At 37.6% G+C, this 23,398-nt stretch overlaps 1 protein-coding gene across 1 annotated transcript in view; it reads right to left on the reverse strand.

Annotated features, from left to right (window-relative positions):
• The window catches only part of ARSB (arylsulfatase B), a 67,300-nt gene that overhangs the window by 12,655 nt on the left and 31,247 nt on the right, over positions 1-23,398 (reverse strand). Inside the window, exons 5-6 of the mRNA XM_040579981.1 lie at positions 20,830-21,073; positions 12,019-12,089 (exon numbers count right to left, since the gene is read on the reverse strand). Coding sequence (XP_040435915.1) covers positions 12,019-12,089; positions 20,830-21,073 — 315 coding nt within the window. The remainder of the gene's footprint in view (positions 1-12,018; positions 12,090-20,829; positions 21,074-23,398) is intronic.

Here is a 23,398-nt window from a genome sequence, read left to right on the forward strand (position 1 = left end):
AAAATTCAAGAAGCCACCCTATAACTTTTCTTTGTGGTCAGTGCTGCTTCCCACAACCACATCTTCTGAACCTTCCTCCAACAGCATTTTTCCAACTGTCCATTAGTTTCCTCTCTGAAGGAGGAAATTCTCAGGTCATACCGAAAGCCCTGGTTAACTGCATGCCATATAAATTATTGTTTTTCCCCTAAAGCAATTCAAAACAGATGCCAATTCAATGCTGAACTAATTTAATTTTCAGTAAATTGGAAATAAAGAAATGGCTCAGACTAATTAAATGTTTAACTTCCATACATTTTTCATAAAAAGAAAATTAAACTGAAAAGTAAGGGTTAAATTTACATGAGGATGTACCTGACAAAATAAGAGGTTTTCTCTCCCTTCCAAAAAAATCTAGCCCAACACTGGGGATATGTTTCTGGGCTTTGAGGACCCATGTTCATGCCCTGTGTTATCCTTATTGTTACAAAGGGTTCTGAACTGGTATCTTCCATCTTTCAGGAGAGATTTCTCCCCAACAGACTGTATGAAACTCTAGGATAGAGGTTTTCTCCATATATTCTATTTCACATCATATAATACATACAAATGCTTTGAATGACCATACCAAAAATAAGCCTTTAACTTGGTGATGGGATATTTGGGTGGGTTTGGGTAACTTTGATTTCCACTCATACCAAATCTGTACATAAAACTTCTAATTTATATAAGGATGTAACCAAATTTAGCATGTACAACATTTGGAACATGTACTTAACTTTTTATTACCTTCTGAATTTTAATTCAATGATTCATGTGTTTTTTCTAGCATCCATAGATGCAAAATATTCTGTAGGCACAGGGTGGTTTCCATTTGCAAGTCTGGTCTATAGTTTGACTTGCAGGCAGTCTATAAATACGTCCAGATTAGGGACTCTAGATTACACCATAAACACCAGAATGGTACATGAAAAAAATAACCAGATTTCCTTCAGTATTTCTGAGTTTGGAAGTACCTGGATCTGGGCAGAACAGGGAGAAGGTAGCAGAGGTAGCAGGAAGGCTTAATGTGGGAACATAATATATAAGTATCTTTCAGCATACACTGTTTCTAGTGAAGGCTGTTTTAGCAATTGGAAAGCTGTAGTCTTTACATTGTTCAGCTGCACACATAATAAAAGTAGTACGAATCTATGGACTAGGTCAGAAAAGACAATGGATTTCCATTCTATTCGAATGTCTTTGCTTTATGGTTTTGTATTAAGCACCAACATGCCTTAGTTCAACATGAGATTTTTTTTCCTCTTAAATATCAGAAAACAATATATTGAACATCATTCAAGTTTTTAATATATACACTACACCACAGTGGTTATAGCATTAAGAGCAGTGAAAGTACTACATTTTTCATTTCCACTGATATTAAATCAAGTCTCTTCCAAACATGCTGAAAAACATGATTGTCTCTAATGCAGTAATATAATTTACACAGTCCCTAAAATCTTAACCAGTCATATGAATCAACTACTTACCTGCAAGATAAGACATTTGCAAAGAAAATTTTACTGAGAAATAAAAAAGTAAAAGAAAAAAAGGCATAGATAATATTTTTACAATTATGAGCCACACTTAGACCTTATATATCTTCCATTTGTAAACGTAAGTTCTTTTTAAATGCCTTGTTTGACAACAATATGTAAACACATCACTGTTCTCCATACATTTATAAATGGAATTGGAGGGTGGAAGATCTCCTATAGCTACAGAAGCATAAAAAATCTTTGATACAAGTAAATGAGGATTCCCTAGGCAAAATTACCACTTGCTCATAAACAGAAAATTTTGCACTGTTTTACATAGATGCATTAGAAATTTTGTAGATGGTGCTGTACTGAAAAATTATTTTTAGCATTTCATACAATGGAAACTTCATAACAAAAATTACTTTTTGTTAGAATTGATTCTGTGAAGCAGCCTGTTGCTTAGTTTTCATTGAGAAATGTGTAAGACAAAGCAAAATCCAGCAGGAGTTTTAAGAAATTCTCCCTGTTGCTCTGGCAAAGCGCATACATTTTCTTACCATCGATGCAATTTGTGTTCCTCCTGCAACTGATTCAGCTCTGGGATCCAGTGCCCACAAGAAATTCATTCAGGCTAAAAGTGCTGATCTCACCAGGATCAGTTTGATCCTCTGCAAATTGTCTTAAGGTGTTTATTGGTAACTGCTGAACTTCAGCAAATCTCAGCCAATGAACTGTCAAAATGATATTAGATAGGTCTTCCACAAAATGCAGGAAATTTGTAAAGCTTCCTGATTATAATAGATAACGCTATAAATGTCTAGCCTATTCTTTCTTGGGATGTATGATTTGAAGTAACTTCGTTGTACTTCCTCTGAATTAACTGCTACTTCCACAACTGGAATTTTGGGAAGAGACAGAGAAATGGGAAGAGGTGGAGAAACAGTCAGGAGAATATGTTATGGATACATATCACAACACTCACGGTCACCATCATCCACAATAAAGCTGAAATTTAGAGACTACTGCATGTCTCAGAAAATACATATATATAAAAACCTTGATAAATACTTGCTCTATTAGATTTGTAGCTGTTTTACATCCATTGCAAATTCAGTCTTTCTGAGAGAAAATATACAGGGAAATATAGAAAAATAAATAATCTTCTACTACGGGAAAAGTTAAATATCACAGTTTCCATGTCTGACTTTAATAGACAAACAACACTCTGAGCACAAGCAGATTATTTACACTGTTTTAAAGAAACTATATATAACAGTACCTTGTTTGTGAACAGACTGCTTTTTGCATAGGCATTGCTTGTTGTACATTAATAAACCTATAATCAGTAGGTTATTCAGCGCTTCTTAGACTTTTACCTTCTTATGAAGCACCAAAGACAGAAAATCTCATAGAAATCAAAGCTAAAAGTTACAAGGTGTAGCTTTGAAAAGCACTGGCTAATTAAGTAGCATTTTCCCTCTTCACAGTCACAAGCACCATCAATATGAGAGTTGAACAAGTTCTTCACGGTTACCTCTAGGCCTTCCACAGTGCTATGGACCACTGTTGTTACTGATGGTCTCTACTGCAGAAGACAACTCTTCTCCTTACTAGAGAGAAAATGTTACATGTTTTTTGAAAGGGCTCAAAGTCATATGAAGCACCTTCTTCCATCTACACTTCTACCTCCTCACACAGGTAAAGGCAATAAATTTTTGCTTTTCTTCTCAGCCTTTTAAAGGCAACAGTTTTTTCCTTCATGACTATAATGAATAAAAGAAATTACATATTCTACAGTGTTTCTAAATGATAGCTCCTTTGTCAGTACTAGCCCTTTGAAAGTGGCGATCTTTCCATTTCAGTTATATCTATATAACCTTTGTCTTTGCTCATCCTCACTTATAAGGCACATTTTTGAAGTTGCACATGTGTTTGCAGGTCTGATGCCTTAATTAACATAAGAGTCCACGAAAATGTTCCAGAAGAAAGGACAAGCTTGCTACACTCGCTTTGAAATGTGGATGGCTCTATGGGCTAACAAGGCCTTTGCATATATGTACTTTCAACTGATTTCTCTTTTTTTGAACTGTGATGTATGGAGCGATTCCTTCACCTCAACAAGGAATCTCTGAAAATGTCAAGGGCTCTCCCAGCCTATACTGTGATAATGAATTACTGAAAAAATAAGGGGCTTTGCTATTTCAATGAGGAAAGACATTTTGTGACCTTTTGATGCTTTATGGCAATAATGAGTTTTCTACAAAACTTTGAGTCTTTCTGTTACTTTATTCAAAGAAAAAAACATTTGAGGTATAGCCATGACCTTAACCTTGGAAGAATGAATAGAATACTGATCTTGAAGAAACAGATGAACCCTGAGGCACCATAACACCCTACCATCATGTTGACAAAGCTCAAGGCTGTGCCATAGACAAACTCACCCAGTAAAGCTCACCTATCTTAATTCACTTAGCTGAACACTGTGAACATACAGAATCACTATTACACCTTTTAATTTCAGTTTTCTCATTGCAATGTTTGATTCCAAAGGAAAGATTTATACTAGAATATCATGCTCAGTCTCTTACCTTTCAAAATGCATACTCTTCTTAATTTCAACAAGAGTAAGCATACCAAAATACTCTCATCCCTGTTTCAAAGTATTCACCTTGACTTTTACAACAGATTGTATCTTTACAAAAAAACCCACCACACAAACAATTGAGTAAAATTCAGAATTACTCATAGTAGTAAAAATGCCTGTGAACATCCACAGGGTGAATTATTACATTCTAATACAATCACAGAATAAAAAAAAATATAATGTAGTTCTACATAAGAGCAAACATTAATACAGCCTACAAGGTCAAACATCACAATATGACAGTAAAAGGAGACCCTTGACTTCCACTTTTGATGGAAAAATAAGAATAAAAATATTCAAAGTCTTATTTTTCCTAGGAAACACATTTGAACTGAATGGGAAAATATTTATGAATTGTTGAAGACATCAAAGACCATGTTAAGACGGCCTTATGTGTGAAATATCCAAATCCCACTTGCATCACTGTAAGGTGGCACTGTTCAAGTCAAAAAGAACAGAGCCTGACTCTAACACCCTGTGCACAATTAAAACTTTAAGGTTTCCAGCTCAGAGATACTTAATTTGAAAAAATTAATCTAACATTTATGTCAAGACCTGCATAAAAATATAAAATATTACTGTTATGTTCACATAAGTATAGGATATAAGGAAGCATAAAAAACAAGCAGTACCGAGGGATTTCTGAATTCCAGTCATGATACCGCATTAGACACTTTATCAAGTGACTTAACATTTCTAAATTCTAAAAGACATTATCTACATCCCAAAGGAAACATGGAGATTAGTATTTATGAGGCTCACCAAAGGTACAATCCCTATATACTTAGTATTTAATACTGCAGTGATGGATGATTCACACTGACATGCAGGCAGGCTAAGAGCCAAGGCAACCACAGGCCAAACGTACCAACAGCAAGAGTTACACCCCAGAAACTTCATATAGCTGACAGCCAAAAGAAAAACAGCACTCATGTCTGATGTGAATGGCAGCTGAGCTGGCTGGAACGGCCATCTCCCATAACAGAGTGGAGCTAAGCTCTGCCCAGACTGTCAGACCAGCATGAAAAGCACCGTGTGAAGTGGTTGAGGACCACGCACAGCTCTAAGGTCAGATGTTGGCAACGCCTGCCTTATAAACCTAGACCGGGTCATTGCAATGTATGATTTTCTTATAATGAAAAGATGACAGAGTCCAGATGGGAGCATGCATATGTATAATTTTGTAGAGAAATGGAAATTTGCAGAAGCAAAGAATGCATCTGTCTTTTTCCCCATATTTGACCATTCTCCCATTCCAGCTGTCACTATGTAAGTTCAGTCAGCCGACCATATTGGTTGCTTTTCTGCACATTCTTGACTCTGAACATCTGGGTCTTAGCCTGGCACACACATGGAGTATATTTATCCCATTCAAAGCCCACACAGAGCATGCTCATCCATGCATACCTGCATCTTCTGCTACCACTGAATAACTCCATTGCTGGGGACTGTTTTTTCACCTTCTTTTTTTTTTTTTTTCTAAATAATTCTAAACCAGCTAGATCAGCTAGATTATCAGTAATAAAACTGGGGAAGAAATCACTTCTGGCTTGCAAAGTCTCAGGAATCTTCTTTCACATGGGCAAAATAAGTAATAAATGGGGCCTAAAGGAGCCTAGAGTGTCTATTCATTAACCAAGATGGATTATTCTGGTGTATGTATGAATATAACATATAATGCTACAGTCATTATAATGCAATTTTAATGCCCATGAATGATACATCAGTCCCAGAACGGAAATGTTGTAATATGTCATACGTTCATTCTGCATATAGCAGATATAGCCCCTTATAAGCAATCATTTATTTTGGCAATTAGTAGCACAATATACAAGGTAATGCCTTTTTTTCAAATGTCAAGGAGAGCAATGTAAAGTTTGATTAATTTTGCTCAAGGCAAATAAAAGTTTAGAAAAAAAACGGAAAAAGTTTTTACAAGTTCTCTGTCTTGGTTGTCTGCCTCTATGAATAGATATCTTCAAAATAAATTGACTACAATTAGTAGCCTACAATTTTATTATGCCTTTGAAGTTTCAGTTTATGGTTATGTCTGGAATTTTAAATGAAGGTAAAAGTTTTTTCAGCCTAAAACAGCCCCACCCAACAACATATTTATTTTGAATACATCTTTGTAATTTAAAGATGACTCAAATTCTTTTTGAAGAGAAAGTGATGCTACAAGTGTAGTCTGGAAGATTTTATGAAATTCACTAAATTTAATTAATAAATTTAGCAAGTCAGATTTAAAAAAATGCAGTGTGTACTGATAGATTCTGATTAACAGCTCTGAATTAAAGGATACTTTTCCTTTCACCATGTCATTTAGTCCTGATTCTCAAAGTAAAATTGCCTGCTGTGGGATATGAAGTTTCAATACTGCTTCAAGACAGGCCATCTAGCCATGACTGTGTGGTCAGAAATATGTTTGGTTTAGCAGTTAGGGGAATTTAGACTTAAATCCAGTTGTTTTTTAATTCAGCTGAATCACCAAAACTTGATGAAATGCCATAAGGCTGTCTAAAAGAAAGCAGATCTTTCACAATGGAAGAGCTGACGTCAGCTGCACAGCTGCCAAACCATCAACAACTTGGTGGTTTTTTTAAAGACAAAGTCACAAAAATGGCAAAGCATTTTTCTTTCTTCTTCCTTGCAATGCATGTAAATCAGATTTTCTATTTTTGCAACTTTTAAGTTACTTTATGCATTTTATTTGCACTTTCTTAACCTATAAATTACAGAGAAAATTATACTCTGTTTCAACGTAATTTTAGCTTTCTGGTTTTAATTTTCCTAGTATACTATCAAACTCTTAAAACAACAGAAAATGTGAATGTTTCAGACCCAAACCTGGAAGACTGTAGATCTTTCATACCAGTGTCCTGCTATTACGTAATTGCAAACTCTCTAATAGATTACAGATCTACACTGAGACTCAGCAACTGAGACATATAGTCATAACTTTTGAAAATCATCAATAGGGTGATGAAGAAACATCCAGAAAGACAAAAGTGATGCCTTTTAGCAAGGAGGGAAAAGAACAAGCACCTCTGAGGAGCCTCGGTCTCACTCCATCTGCAGAGCTCACCAGACCGGTTTAGTGCAGCCAAGGTCCAACCAGAAGATGTGGTTCCCCATTCCTTCCCCCTTAGGCTCTGGCTCCAGGTGCAGCCAGATAATGCTAGGAGGGTTGTCTCTCCCTCTGCTTCCCCATCTTCAACCGCACAGCCCTCCTCACCTTGCACTACCTCTGGCATCCATCAGCCCCTTCAATGAGCAGATTCAACCCACCCGACAGAGGAAAACCAGACAAGCAAGTTGGATCGGTCCAGTGCCATAATTGTTGCAAAATAAGCATCAGGAGTGTGTGTCTGAGAATGGGGAGGGGAGGAAGCACATTCCCAGCAGAAACCTGCTGGATCACTTCATCATGTATTATGAAACAGAAACCTCAGGGTTTAATTTCAGAGCCAACAGAATCAGTCTCACCTGTCCCCCCCCAAATTCTTTCTAGTCCCATCCCATGTGCCAAAATGAGCTTTTGGCTATAAAACATACATTGGAAGGAAAAAAAAAAACCCCAAACAACCAAAACCCAAAACCATATTATTAAAATCTGAATCAAGGTCCTGATCTAGTTCAAAGCCTGGCTCTGCAAGTAGTTTTGGTGACCCTGGGAGGAGAGTGGTGGTGGAGCACTGTGGGAGACAGGATCTCCTCCTCGGTAGCAGCAGCGACCTACCTACACTAGCTTAAACTCCCTAAAACTACTGCCTCTGGCTGAGGTTCCCCAGTGGCCAGAGCTGATCTCAGCTGCTGGGTCCTGCAGCCAGTCCCTCCACCTGCCACCAGCCACACATTCCCCCCTGTTCCTAGTCATACAGCTACGGGACAAGTTGATTTGGCTGGCTGATGTGGTGGAAACAAAGGTTTCTTTCCCCTCCTCTTTCCCCCTGTCACCCAGAATAGTCTGAAGGTTGATCTGGTAGAAGACTCATGTTGTTGGCACATGATTTCCAGATGCAACCCAAGAGAAGGAGGAAAGAATGGGAGATAGGGAGAGGACAGGCTGGCCATCTTGGCAATAGTTTGCCACCAGACTGGCTTCATTATAAAGACTGCAACCCACCCCACTCCTCAACCTAGTTTTTTGGAGGTCCCACCCTAGTTTTTCACTCCACCACTTCCTCTGTTCCACCACCGCAACTGTTGTAGGTCTGCATTGCAAACAAGTTCAGTTCATTGAGAGAAAAGATTGTTTTCAACCCTGACCACTCCACTGGGCAGTCAGGGACAGGAACCCTTTTATTAGCACTGCAGACAACAAGTGAGAAATTACAGTCTAAAACACATCAATACGTTTCAGACCTTCAGACTGGGAAGGTTTATATTTGAATGATGAAAGTCTGCCCTCTGAGAGAGAAGACAGTTACTTGAAAGAGTCAATGAAATAAGACCTGATAGCATTTTTTTTGTACAATGGAACTGCAGACAAAATGTTTACAGTGTTTTCCCCCTTACACTGTTCAGTATTAACAATAGGAGGGAAGTACAGTACTTCGATAAAAGACTACTATAGGGCTATAGCATTTACCATTGGGCATGAGGTCCTGAAAAAAGGTAAGTAGATTAACCAGATTTGCTGGAGTAGCCCTTGGTGACGCCTAGGGGTTAGAAACCAGTGCTCAGTCTGAGAACTTGGAAAGCTGTATCATGTTACCCCAGAATCGGTAAACATGCAGGTCACGATCAGTTCTAAAAGACCACAGAGGCAAAGATGTAGTTAGCTCTGTAATCAAGATAGCATGTCCTACCTTTAACTCAACTTTCTGTTGAATACTTGGCTGTAACAGTTGATACTAAATTAATTAATGTCTTTTGCACAAGGTCTTCCCTGAAGGAATGCTTATTTTGGTGTAAAAAAACAGAACAAAGCTCAGTTCCCTATTTCAGTGAAAAAAAGATATTAATTGCCTGAGACATCCCGTTATTCATGCTACTAAATACACATAGTATCAGTTTATTCAGAGACAAAAGTAAATGCATCCACTAAATAATACACTAAAAGAGTGTATACTTTATATATGCTATAAGTATAGACTATGCTAAAAGAGCGTATACAATATACAACAAGAGTTCAGGAGAACCTGCACTGAGTGCAAGTACAACAGTAACTAATGACCTGTGTCTGCACAACTACAACAGTACAGTGTCTTCCTTAGTAATACTATGATCAGAACTTGCCTGATCATCCACAACAACCTGGAAGTTTTTCTGGTTATGTTTAACAGTATCTTGAGATTTAATTTCCTCTTTGCTCTTCACAGTACTCTGCAAACCCAAAGATCTTCCAGTCACTATTTTACTTTCTAATTCAATTTCTACAAATAAGAAAGTACTAGTATAATATGAATACTTCATCTGACACAAGATGATTTATGTGATGTGATTTTTTTAAGTGGACTAGGACAAGATGGACATAAAGAAGGCAAAAGACTACACAGGAAGTGAGAAAGAACCCAACAAAATATACATACATATATTTTAGCATTGTAGGAAAACTGTACTCTCATTTTGAAACAGTTAGGACAAGGACGCCAGAAACAGTCAAAGAAAGATCAGAACTCTATAGAGTGACACAGTTTAACACTTTGGTGCTAGGAAGACTGTATAGGCAGTTTATTTTAAGTTGCTTTTCTTTTTAAAACATGAAGAGAGCCATGGTTGCTGAAAATATGAAAGTACTTATATATTCCAAGCTTTGTGTCTCCCTAATCTAGCCATAATAGAGACACCAACATAATTTAGCTGGATCCTAATTTTGAACTTATTATTCAGTTTGCACAAATGAAAAATGGACACTAAGTAGAAATCAGCTCAGTTACATATATAAGTTACTTCTAATAACTCAGATCGCTAAATAGAAATTCTAATCCTTATATGACATAGCATAATTTCACTAGCTGGGTCAAACTCAGAATCATAATATGATGAGTCATCCTGCAAAGCACAAAACCATTCCAACTTCCAGTTAACTTGTAAGGAAGTGAGCATGTTATGACAATAGATGAATTACAAAGAAAGCTGGATTTCTTGTCCCCAACGCTGGACTATAAATTAACATGCTCTGTTGCATTAGAAACAGCACATTAATAAAAAGAACAAGGATCTGAAAAAGCACAGTTTAATGTGTATTTAGTCATGTATAACTGCGATACATCTTGTCAAACCCATCAGAAATACAATTACTTACTCTCAAATCCTTTAAGAATGGTATTGTAAAATCAAAACTAGGCAAAATGTAAGGTATACTAATTTGGAGGTCAACTTTACCTGTTCCTGACCAAATGTGCTTGAAGGAGAAAGTAAAACAGGTGGCACAAAGTAACCTGACAAAACTATATGCCTTTGCTGAGAACAGACAGGGAAACCCTATACAGCACGTAAGGACATGTGGCTGAAGATTTACATTTCTGTTTTTAATTACTTCAGTTTTGAAAGGTACATAAAAATACGGTAAATTTACAGGCATGCATACCCCTTTGTGATGCCTAGAAGTGACACCTCATTCAGCGTACAAGCTCCACTTACTACAGCTGCTGCTCACCTGCCCCGCTCCTTGCCCTCATTGTGTGTAATGCACACAAAAAGTAAGGACATGCTACATGTAGCAAACAGTGAAGTATCATCAGAGTATGCCATCATGGAAGCAATACGGCAAAGTACTTCTTACACTTCGGTTCCTGAAAACCTCCTGTGCTCACCTCCCTTCTATTTACACCAAGAATTTGCCTACTCAGACACCTCCACTGAGCTCAATCACTGCAGTTCCCACAAGGAAAAGATGGTCTCTGAAGTATGCCTGAGAATACCACATCAGGGCATAACATTGTACAGGAATGCTACGACTCACTGAGCATCCTTTGAAGGGAAATTGGAGTAGCTACACCTTAATTCCATCAGTATGTAGCAATTAGCTGCAGGCAGTGCTGTCCAGCCAGCACTGAACAGGCACAACATTGCTTCTTCTGAGAAAAGCATCACAGAACCAGATGTGTGTTGCTGAAGGCCACCTTACCCCCTTTCCATCCAGTTACTACAGCACAATCTGTACCTATCGTGCAGGCAACAGATCACTGTCCCCACTGCGCTACTTCTCCTCTGCCTGGGTTTACTTCTTCATGTAATAAAATACAGAAATGCTAGAAAAACACTGGAAAGGACCTGTTCCAATAATCTGTACAAAAAAAAATCTCTGCTTGAGAGGTTTGTAGTCCTTAGCAAATTCATGATGTTGAATCATAAAACAGATAGTGCTCAGAGAGCTGTAGAATTGGCAAACTTAAGCTCCAGTTCATGAGATTACAGCATGAAAGATCCAAACTATGTGACTATGGAACAAAAGCAATCACAAGGCTTGGAACCACTCAGCTTCTCACAAACTCAAGGTTTCCATTTGCAATGTCATATTATATAGATGTATCAAGATATGTTAGGGACAGCTGTTCATTCAGAGCTACCTGCCAACGGGAAGCACTGAAGATAGGGTTTGCAGGGCTTTTTGGCAGTGTGCTTCCCTGTGCACCTCAGGCGCATGGCTGCTCCTCAACATTTCCATGTCCCAAAGTGCTTTAAGTCATTATTCAGCAGTGCTTCAGAGCTCTCTGAAATAGGAAGCAAGTGTTGATCCTGATTCAGCACACAGCACCTGGGGGATGCTGCTTCTGTATTTTAAAGCTATTTACTTAAAAGCAGAAGGCATCCTACTCAATTTTGTTTCACCTAGAAGGAAATACTTCACTTAAGGAAAACAAGGAGTGTTCAGAACATCCACTGCGTGTTTCATGAGTCTTGAAAAATCCGTAGCATACTCACATGGGAAGTCATCCACAAACATGGGGTCTATGTTATGCAGCAGTTCCACTCTGGGGGAAGGTCTTCCTTCACTAGGAGAGATTTCAAAATGAAATGTTAATTTCCTTCTGCAGCTCATTATGATTCTGCATGTTTTATTTTAAGGCTTTTTGTCATCCTGATACAGAATGAACTCATAACTATAAACTAATTGCTATCAACTTTAACCTGAATGCTCTTTTCCAGCCTAGTAGCAACAGGTTTTGCCCCCATCAGCCTTCCCTGACCTCACTGCTGTTTACTGGGATTATTCGTAAGTTTACAGAGTATAGATAGACGTATTGGGACTGCCTGAGCCCCGTAGCAGCCCTCCTAGTGCTATGCTTTTTGAAAGGTGGTGATAACACACCAGGGTTCTGGCTGCTGCTGAGCAGCGCTCTCCCAGCATCAAGGCTGTCTCTCCAACCTCGCCAGCAGGCTGTGGGTGGGCAAGATCTTAGGAGAGGACATAGTCAGGACAGCTGACCCAAAGTGACCTGTGGGATATTCCGTACCACATGACGTATGCTCAGACATAAAAGCTAAGAGAAAGGAGGAGGAAGGGTGGGCATGTGTTATTTACAATGTTTGTCTTCTGTAGCAACTGCTACAGGTACTGAAGCCCTGCTTCCTGGGAAAGTGGCCAAACACTGACTGCTGATGGGAAGTAGAGAATAACATCTTGTTTGCTTCTGTGTGCGTGGCTTTTGCTGTTGCTCCATTAAACTGCCTTTATCTTGACCTACAAGGGGTTTTTTCCATCTTATTTTCTCCACCCTCTGTTCTACTGAGGAGAGGAGTGATACAGTGGCTTGGTGGGCACCTGGCATCCAACCAAGGTCAACCCACCAAAACAGAATTTGCCCTACCAAAGCAGGGTTTTACATTAATCAACTTTAAAAATCAATTTTCACAGCATAGGCTGGCATGGCACTTGCTATGCTCTCTGCATACCTGAACCAGTGCTAAAAGCATTTTGGCTAGGTGCCTCAAAAAACACAAAAGGCATTGGCTACCCCTCAAGAAACCCACCTCTGATTTGTATTTGAGGTCACAAGGATTATTTAATACTCTGAACCTTCTTGTGCAGGGAAAAGAAAATCATTCCTCTTTTCCTAGCCATTGGCTACATAGGTATGGAATGAGCCTTTGAACTCACTCATAAATTTTCTGAGTTCAGTAAATCCCAGTCCTAAAAAACTGAGTAAAAGAAACTTACTCCTTATGAAAGGCAATGTGAGTAGGAAGACATAATTAGAAAGAACCTTGGCTACATCATGACACAACAATATCTTATTATTTGAGCACAAACCTAACACGATTTTTAAGAAACTTCCAAAAACCTTAAATTCTTTTCTTTGTTAAGGAGCTTCATTTGAGACTAAAAAATTCAACTAGAACATCTAAACTATTTGACATTAAGAATAAAAAAAATCATAAATAATAATAAAAAGGTAATATAAATCTTAGTGGAAACCTACAAAATAACTGTGATTTTAATATAAAAAACACAAAATACAAAATTACACAATATTTACCTGTAATTGAAAATATTCTGTAACAACTGATTAAAATGAATATTGTTATATTCCATTTCTAAAATAATTTCTGGATAGTACACATTTTGAATAAGTAGAAAACTAACAAGGAGGATTGGACGAAAGATTAAAGGCATACAGGTAATACAGCCTTCCAATTAATACAGAGGAAGTAAAATAATTAACCTACAGTGTTAGTTATCACACTTAACTAACTCTTAACCTACAGTTATCACACTCTTAACTAAGGAATTCCTGGCCTTATTTAACCAAATTTTATCTTCATTTTAATAGATTCTTACTGTCTCTGGGTGCTCCATTTACAGCGGTGGTCAAGTCTGCCTTTCACCGTCTGTTCACAGGTAACAGTAACATGAACCAGTTAGCACAAGTTAAACTAGGATGCAAATTTATAGCATGCGAATGATTCTGTAGTGACTACTTGAGGACATATTCTTATTTTGCAGTTTCTGAACAGTATCTACATTTTTCAGAATCCTTTTAAAAGAATGCAAACGTCAGAGCTATGCTAAATAATCTAGTATCTTCCACCAGGGTCAAATACAGAAGAAAGAAGTAACTGACTCTGTGTGCTTCTCCTGTTTTTACACCCAATATTCATAAGTACCATGGTAGGTAGAAAGTCAAAACCGAGGATATTCATGCTGTTCGAGCTGACTAGTATTACTACCATATCATTAAAGGCAATTTCCTTTATGGCTTTTAATGTGGAGAGTGGATACTGCACACTAAACATGGCTATGAATGTTATCGCACAGCTAGTAGAACACAGAATGTAAAGATGACACCTGCATTAATATTTTTCATGCTGCAGTTGTCATTTTTATTGAATCCTTTTTTTTTCTGGGACAGAATATTGGTACTAGCAACTTGGAAACATGGTTTATATATAATCATGAGAGACACTCCCTGAAGCTTATGGCATTACTGCATTAAGCTCTGTAGCACTATTAATTGGTTCTGACCTGTTTGTTCGGTTCGGGTGTTACTCCAGTAATTCTGTTGCACACAGCACAGAGGTTTATAACCAGCAGACGTTGTTCACAAAACAACAGCCAGAGAAAAGACGGCGGCATTGTACGTTGAAGAAAGTGGCCGGCTGACAGTAAAAGCTATCAGGAAGACAGACACAATGTCCGGGGGACAACAAGTAGAGAATTTACACTTGTAGCTGAGTTCCCTTTCCCTGTGCTCCCTTCCATTTATGGAGCTCCATGCTGACCTTAGTCCCTGCAAAAGATACACAGCCTCAGCAACAGATTCACCTTGGCAGATGTTCTGCCAAGGATATTTTGCATCAGGAACATAGTCTGACCAACAGAGCTAGAATAAGTAAGCAGTAAGATTCTCTAGGGAATCCTGCTTTTGTGTTTTAGTAGCTTCCAGTGTAACCATATCTTGCAGTGCTCTAATTATGGAATATTTATTTTTTACTCTAATATTCTAATATGTTGCTCCTCTCCCTAAAAATAAAGAACTTATTCTTTTGTTTGGTTATTATTCTACCATGTCTGACTGACTATTTAATTAAGCAGCTAAAAGGTATTGTTTTGTAAAAAAAGTCCCCTATGTAAGAACATTTTGATGAAAGTATATGGGCAAACTTCAGAGTTGGTATGAGAATCAGCTAGTTTATGCTGGGATGTGAGATACGTCACTCTATCTTCTGCTTTGCAATCTTTTTAAAACATGCAGAAAGATCTATTACTATTTAGTGAACGTGAACAAACATCTACATGACATCTTTCACTTTTATTGTTGTTGTTAAATAGGCAGAAGTTGTCCTTGGGAAGGAATCCAAGGTTTTTCAGGGTAAATATGTTTATCTTGCACAAAAATATCCTCAGTGTCACTTAGCAGTATCTAAGCCTTTATAACCTTGCCATATATTGTATTTCTCTGGGTCATATCAGTACATGCTTTCCTGAAATAATTGTATTTCAGACATGCTGGAAATAAATACTATTCTCAGCTTTAGACTGCTCTTTTTTCAGCATTAATTCATACCACAACAATGAATTTTTTTTCAAACAGGTGTTTAATTCCTAAAATGAATGTAACCATTTGGTACGTAAGAACTAAAATTGATCTTGCTTCACTTACCCCATCCAATCAATTCTGATATTTCCAACATTACAAAACTATAAACCTGAAATTTTCCCTGCAAAATGTATGCGTAAAACCTGAAAGCCTATGCTTGCTAACAAGCAATAAATATTAGTTATTTTGACGGCATTCTGTCCTGAAACTCTCAATGCCTATCATACTGCTTCATGTGCTCCACTATGTGGTTTTCCATTTCTCTGTTAAAGCAAAATAAAATCCTTTTTTCTGAGCACAGGCGTACTAGATCTTCAGTACTTGAAACCAAAATATGTATCAAAATAATATATTAATCAGGCAAAATTTCTACATAAGGAAAATAATTTTGCCTAGTGTCTCAATTTCAATAGAGTAGCAAGCATCTTGAGAACAGATGTTTCTTAGAAATGCAAGGGCCTTTTGAAACACACTTGGAAGCATGCAGTACAGTTTATATTCCTTGACTGGCTGTACTTTAGTATTGTTTTCTATTAATTGTTCTTGGTAATCTCCATTACTATTTTTCTAAAATATATTAGTGATATTATCACTGTATTTTCAGAAATAATTTCTAACATGTACATTGTTTTCGAGGTTTCAGCTATATTGTAGTGTTACTCACGGCAATCTAAGGCATTAAAAAATACGATTCATGTAGAAGGTTTATACCTGAGATCGGAATAGTCTGATAGATGTCCAAAAATGGGTTGGTACAGTGATAGCATCCTAAGTTATTTTTTAAAGATATTAGAGATATTAAAGGGAAAGTTAAATTTCATTCCAAAGGTGCTTGGAGGAAAATAAAAGTTCAGGAACTGCCGGTTCAAAGATACACTGCAGCAAAAGTTTGCATGCAAAAGGTTTTTTTAGCGGCCTACAATATTTTACTGTTGAAAAATGTGAAAAAAAGTTATCAAAAAGGCCAAGACTAGTATGAATGGAGAAAGACTGGGAAGATCTGCATGTGGAAACAACAGCATGAACACAAAGCAGAGAAAGGATTCTCATAACGGCCTGTGTTAACAATGTCCAGATTAGCAGGTCAGCAAGACCCCAACACATCTAAGCCAGTTTCACAGGACAGGGATATCAGGACACAAAAGTCATGGCACCTGGTGACTCACAGAGGTGGAGGACAGAGAAGCAGCACCAAAAGGGTACAAGGCGGCACAACCAGAAACTGTGAATGGTTACCAACCTCAGAATAACACAGAAGGTATTACAAGAATTTCAGAAGCTGGTGTTCCCACACCTCAGCACCATCACAAGAGATCCTACACCCAACATCTTGTCACAAGCATCGTGGTGCCTGGCTGCCAAATGGATGGCTTGAAAACCCCTACCCTGGTGCAGGGCTCCTGGGCGGGCTCCTTTAGACGCACACACACCTTTTGGTGAGTGAGTGTCAGACTGTGAGAGTGCAGCAAAGCCTGCTTTATTTCCGTTTCTAGTTTAAATAAAATCACATTCCTCTTCTATTAGGTCTCTCATTGATACAGTGTTGCAACAGTATTTCCTACACTACTCGGTCAGTAGATCAGTTTGGAAAGAGCAGACAAGCTTTTGAGTTCAAAGTCCCTGTCAAAGAGCTTTTAAGTAGCATGCAAATTTTTACCTTAGAAAAGAAGTTTAAGCAACGAGAACAAGAACATTCTGTTTCCTCAGTTTTGCGCACTGTATGAAAGAACCTTATAGTAAGCTAAAAAGAATGCAAAAGAATGTATTTTTGTCCACAAGAAACGTGCTCCTGAACATCTTTTCATCCTCCTAAACATCTTCGCTCCTAACCATTAACTTTCTTCTGGTTCTTCAAGTCAAAATTAAGTAGAGGAGGCATGAAATGAACAGTAGGATACACATTTACAGCACTTCTATTTACTACAAAAACTTATTAATCAGTGTTATGTTAATGTAATTACTAATTTGGACTACCAAACATGGCATAAATTTCATTTTGGTCTAGTATCTCAGAATTTATACTTAGGATTTCAAAATCTATATCTAACATCTACATTAGCTATATTGTGATCTATATTAAAATTATGTATTTTATATATTTTCTGAATTACATAATTTATATTTGTTATTATATATTATATATACTTTTCATATAACATATATTAAAATATATCGTATCTATATTTACATAAATACCATATTAACAACACATCCTTTAAATACTGATCATTTATAAACAGATATCAGACAGATACCAGAATGGATCCAATAATTTTGTGACTTCTGAGAGTATATGCATTGTCCCATATATTCTTTTGAATACCTAAATCAGGTTCCAAATTTATAACCCTTTTCCTTTTGATTATGAACATATGAAACAGTAGGCTCAGGACTGCAGTCCATGGAAAAAAATAAACCACAAGTATATGCAGCTATTTGTATTAGACTGGACTGAAAAAAATACAGATGTAACACTGATTGGTTATTAATTTCCTTTCTTCAAATGAGGTAGAATCTTAGCAAATTATAATTTCACTCATTATGAGCCATCTGGTCCAAGAAAAGCAATATATCTGAACTTTCCATCAGACGTCACCAAAAGGGCACTGTGCCTTCATTGTTTGCTATCCAATATTCAAGTGACCTTTTGAATTATGATCATGAAATTTAATACATTCATTTCTCCTGATTACATGAGAAGATCATGTGAAATTTGACATTTTAGCTGCAAGGTCAGCCAAAGAGCAGCCTGACAATTCACAAAAACTGACTTTTTTCCTCTCCATTGGTGGTCACCTACTCCCTAGCAGTGCCACTGAACACCGCATTCAGTCCCTCCACAAAGAGAGAAGGTTCACAGGCCAGGAGCATGCAGGGGATGCACAGCTGTACCTGTCCTTCCCCACAAACAATTCTCCTGCTGAATAACCTGATCTGAGAAGCCTATAACAAGGAATACCTGGTTGAAACTAAACTTGAAGTAGACAGGAATTCTAGTAGCTGGAAGAGAAGTCTGTGGTTTAGGAGTAGCCCAGGATCTTGCTGATGCTGTTTTCCCACAGTAACAGCAGCACGTAAACCATTTTACTTTCTCTGGCTGGATGGGAGTCTCCATTCCTTCCTGGCAGTTAATGGTCCCTGCCCTCAATTATACACATCCTTATCTTCTTCCACTTGGAAAAGAGCCATACAGTATACCTGGGCACGAGCCCATGAGCCTTCAGCAAACTCCAGCTAGTACAGAAAATTATCCCATAACTCCCAAGAAACAAAGGCAGCACTAAGAAAGAAATCAAAGTTAGCAGTTTCAGTACAGGTAATCCTACTAAAGGTACAAATAAAACGATTCTAAACTCAAGAAATAGGGTCTGGTTTGGGGAGGGGAAGGCAGAGGTGCAAGAGTGGGTTGGGGTTTTTCTTTTTGACTTCAGGGTCTATATAGGGCTAAACAGAGACAGGTAGATAAACTCAGCTCTGCCTGCTGTAATTTCTCAGTTTCAATTCTTAATCCCTAACCCACTTGTTTAGGAATTAATGCTGGTAATTCACAGTATAGGATGCTGAGACGCAAAAAAATCAGTACTTATTTTAATGCACTCTGTAGAAAATTGCAAAAAATTCAGCAATTACTACATAAATAGCTACATTTCTTCTGCAAGCTGGGTGGAAACCCTGGGAAAGGGACAAAAGGTTATAACACACTAATATAACATTGTATGACTGCTATAAAAACAGAACAAAGGCTACCAAAAGAAACAAAACACACATTCTCAAATGAACAGCAGGTAGGAAATAGAATTGGTAGTCCTTTTTTTCTGCTTTACCAGTATTAAACTTCCCATCCTATATGATTCTTATGTGCATTTAAACTATATTCGAAGTCCTACTAACATAAATATAATTTCTAAGAACACGGACAATAGGATTTAGCCCCATCAATGTATACATTACATGCAGCATAGCAGAGGAAGAAACAAAGTAATATAAACCAATGCCACCATGTAATTTTTGCAAAACCTAGTGTTGGTCACAGAAGTTTAAAACTCTGCAGAAACTCGGGTTTTAAGGACTTTGTAATACATTTTAGTAGAAGAAAAGCTTTGAAAGATGAAGAACTGACTGAGTGTAAGCCTTGACTGAAGCTATCACAAAGGGGCAACACCGGAGTTTTTTCTGACTGTTTGTTCCAGTGAAAAAATCACCTTTACCAGTTAATAATTATTTCATTTATTCTTTTAGATTCTATTCTACTTACTCTGCTGAGCCCAACGCTCCAGTAATAAGCACATAATCAGATGTGCCCAGAGCCTGCAGTATCCAGCATTTGTGATACTATTTTATTATACTTTTCCAGAAGAAAAATGTACAGGATTTAACTCATTTTTCTTTGAATGCACAGAAGACTCTCCATTAACTGAACTAATGGGGTTTGGGATATCTCAGTTAATGGAGACAGCATGAGAGGTGCACAGTCAGACAGACGAGTAAAAGTCATTAGCTTGGTCTCAGTGTCAGCCCAGCTGAAGCTAAGCTGCTGCTTTTTTCCAGCCATCTAAGCATCCTCCTGAGTGCTCCAGCTTGCTTAAATCAGGCCCAACATCATGGCCTCTCAGGAACCAAGTCGGGTCTACTTTTGTACTCAATCTCACAGGCGTTTTGAGACACTAGGCAGCATGATACGGACCTGTTCAAATGGATACACTCTGAGCCAGCCTGACAGGTCCCGTAGTGAGCTAACAAACCATCAAAGTGAAATCCATGCTCAGTGAGTTTAATGTTTGCACAGATTTCCCACAAGTCCAATTCCAGGCGCATACTGCAGAGACACTCAACTGGGATCTGTAGAGAGCAGGACTGGGTCCATAAAATTTACTAACTTGTACTCCGTGCTGTGCAACATCAGTTAACATACTTCTGGATCACAGAGTGTTTCTGAAAAAGTATACCATGTTTACAAAGAAATTCAACATACCGAGTTAAAGCTGTATGGCAGTTCTGCATCTGTGGTCAGTATTAATTTGCAACCTGGATAATTCTCTAAAGCATAGCAAAGCTAACTGCACTCATACCTTCCCTCTATTCAGGGAAAGTCAGATGTAATATTTCCCTACACCTTGCTCCAGTTCTGTTCTCTGGGCTCATTAAATTCTTCTCATACCAGAATGCTAACTTAATGATATGACATGCACGTTACCTGATAGTTTTCCAAACATCAAAGCCATCCAAAGGCTTAGTGCCATTGATATGTCCTCCAGCAAGGTGCACCAGCGTAGGCAGCCAGTCAGAGATATGGATGAGTTCATGACTTTCTACACCTTTTTGTTTCAGCAAAGGACTTGCAACAAAGCCTACTCCTCTCACTCCTCCTTCCCAGAGGGTCCATTTTCTTCCTCTCAGTGGCCAGTTATTCCCACCTGCCAAAGTCTGTCCTCCATTATCTGGAAAAAAAGTCATTAAGAGGAACTATTGGCAAGAAGGAAATGGAAAAATCCTCATCACAACATTTATTCAATCATTTAAAAAAATACTTTCACAATATCGGTGTGTCATGCAAGTACTTGCATAGTGCTGTTAAGTGCTCATACAACACGTCACATGTTCAAACCATGTAACAAGCATATGTTGATTCTTGCCAGAGTCTTAAAAATTACTACAATGAAAAGTTACTGCTAGGTAGAAGTTATACCATCACACAAGCCAATGATTTAGCAAGCCTTCGTTAAGAGCAACCTCTGATGTTGATTCTAAAAATCATTAGACATCCAAAGCTTCCAGAATCAAAGACTTCAAAAACTTTGTTCCAACCATTCCACAGGCACCAGGAAGAGCTGCTATCAATGCATCATTAGTACTCAGAACACACTGTTTTCCAAAGTGGTATGGTATAGTTATAACGGAAAACTGTTACTCTAGTGTACAGGAGAACACGCATAGTCCCAGTTTAGAACTATTTTTTTCCCTAGATTTTTAGGCAGCCATATTGATTTGTAATGTCACACAGGACAGACAGCTTTGCAGGCAGAAGAAGAAAGCCCTAACAAAACGAGTTGAAACCAGTTAAAACAGTTGAAGTGACTCAGAAATATACCAGATTTACTGTGTTTGATGAGAACATGTAAGATCTTTACAGAAATAGTTGAGTTGTGACTACAGTAACTCAGAAACATCTACATGAATTAAAGATAGCTCAGGTATCTCTGGCCAAGCTTCCACACTTAGAATAAAATCCAGATTCCTGAAGTTAACAGAATTAATGATTCTGTGAAGTTACTTTTAGTACTGCTGTACAGTTTTCCTTGTTTGAATCTATTGTAAAGATCTTAGAAGAGTCATTGATGGCAATTCTTTCAAGCATAATTTTTCTGTATTTTAATGAGGTTGAAGTTCTTTCAAATACTAGTTGTTGAACTGACATTCACTGTAATTTGACAAGTTTACATTGTATTTTCTGATTTTAAAAATGGGAATTTGAAGAAGAAACAAGAAGTACAAGTCTCACATCTTAAAAAAGAACTTTTCTGTAACCACAACACAATAAAATTACGTCCTTTCTATTTCATTAATTAGGGATGAATGTAAACCCCCACTGTGAACATCCTTCTACTGTACACAGAAGACCCTTTTTGTTCTACGAAATAATAAAGTAGTGCATGTCTCTGTAAAGATGTTAAAAGGTGGAAGCCTAAGCTAAATGAAGCACTTGGCAAAAACAGCATGAGTTGAAAAGTGTTAAAGAGTTCTGTGGGCCAGCTAGCTTCCAGTTGAGCTGCTTGTGTGCCCAAGTCAAAAATAAATAAAAAGCTTTATTGTCTTCAATATGAAATGCAGGCAATGAAATATTAGCTACCAGTATTTCTCACACAATGTTGAGCAGTGAGATCTGCGAATTTAAGTAGTTGCCAGTTACAAAACCCAAAAACACTCTCCCCAAAAACAACAACAAAACCCCAAAAAAGCACTTTCAACAATTCCTTCTACTCTTAATGTAAACAGGAATTCCTGTCAGGGGTACTCACAGGACAGAGCTTTCAGTAGCTTTTAACCTTCGATGGTCTTAGAGTAAAAGGTATCTTATCTACACTACATTAGAGCACATTTTCAACATCCAGTGGGATCAATTCTTAAGTTATTCTTCATATGTTGAATGTCTTCCTTGTATCAGAGGTTACTTACTGTACATATCGGTTTAATTCTAGCACATAAGATATGAATATCAGCAACAAAGTAGCAAGGAAATTACAGTAGTAGACTGTCTTTTTGAAGAATATAGAGAGAAAAGTGTGCATTTCCTCCTGGGTTACAGTAAAATCTTCATTATATTTTTTCTTTACTTTCTGTAGTTGAGTTGAAGACGTTCACGTTGTGCCAGTTTCATTACACAATAAATTCCCTGAGACAAGGAGTCTTTCTAACATATATCCTGTAAAAATTCACGTGTTGTATCAGCATTCAGACAATTTTTAAAAGGGGGATTTTTTTTTCTTGTTTTGATGACTTTTCTGATAATAAAAAAACCCCAACATATGAAACAAGTTTCATCCCACTTGACTTCTCATGTCCACACTGCTAGGACATTAGTATTTCCTTCTCCGTTGGGAATTCACATTCAAGAGACCGTTTCTGCTTAGTTTCTTTACTGAGTTCTCAAGAGAGTGTTGAATGAGGGAAAAGAATGGTTTCTGTTTTCTGTTTTGATTATTGAAGTTTATTTCCTTTCTAGGTAGGCAGAACAAAGCTGATGTGTCTCTGGCAGTTTATATGTA

This window comes from Falco naumanni, chromosome Z (assembly GCF_017639655.2).
Source record: "Falco naumanni isolate bFalNau1 chromosome Z, bFalNau1.pat, whole genome shotgun sequence".
Lineage (NCBI taxonomy): Eukaryota > Metazoa > Chordata > Aves > Falconiformes > Falconidae > Falco > Falco naumanni.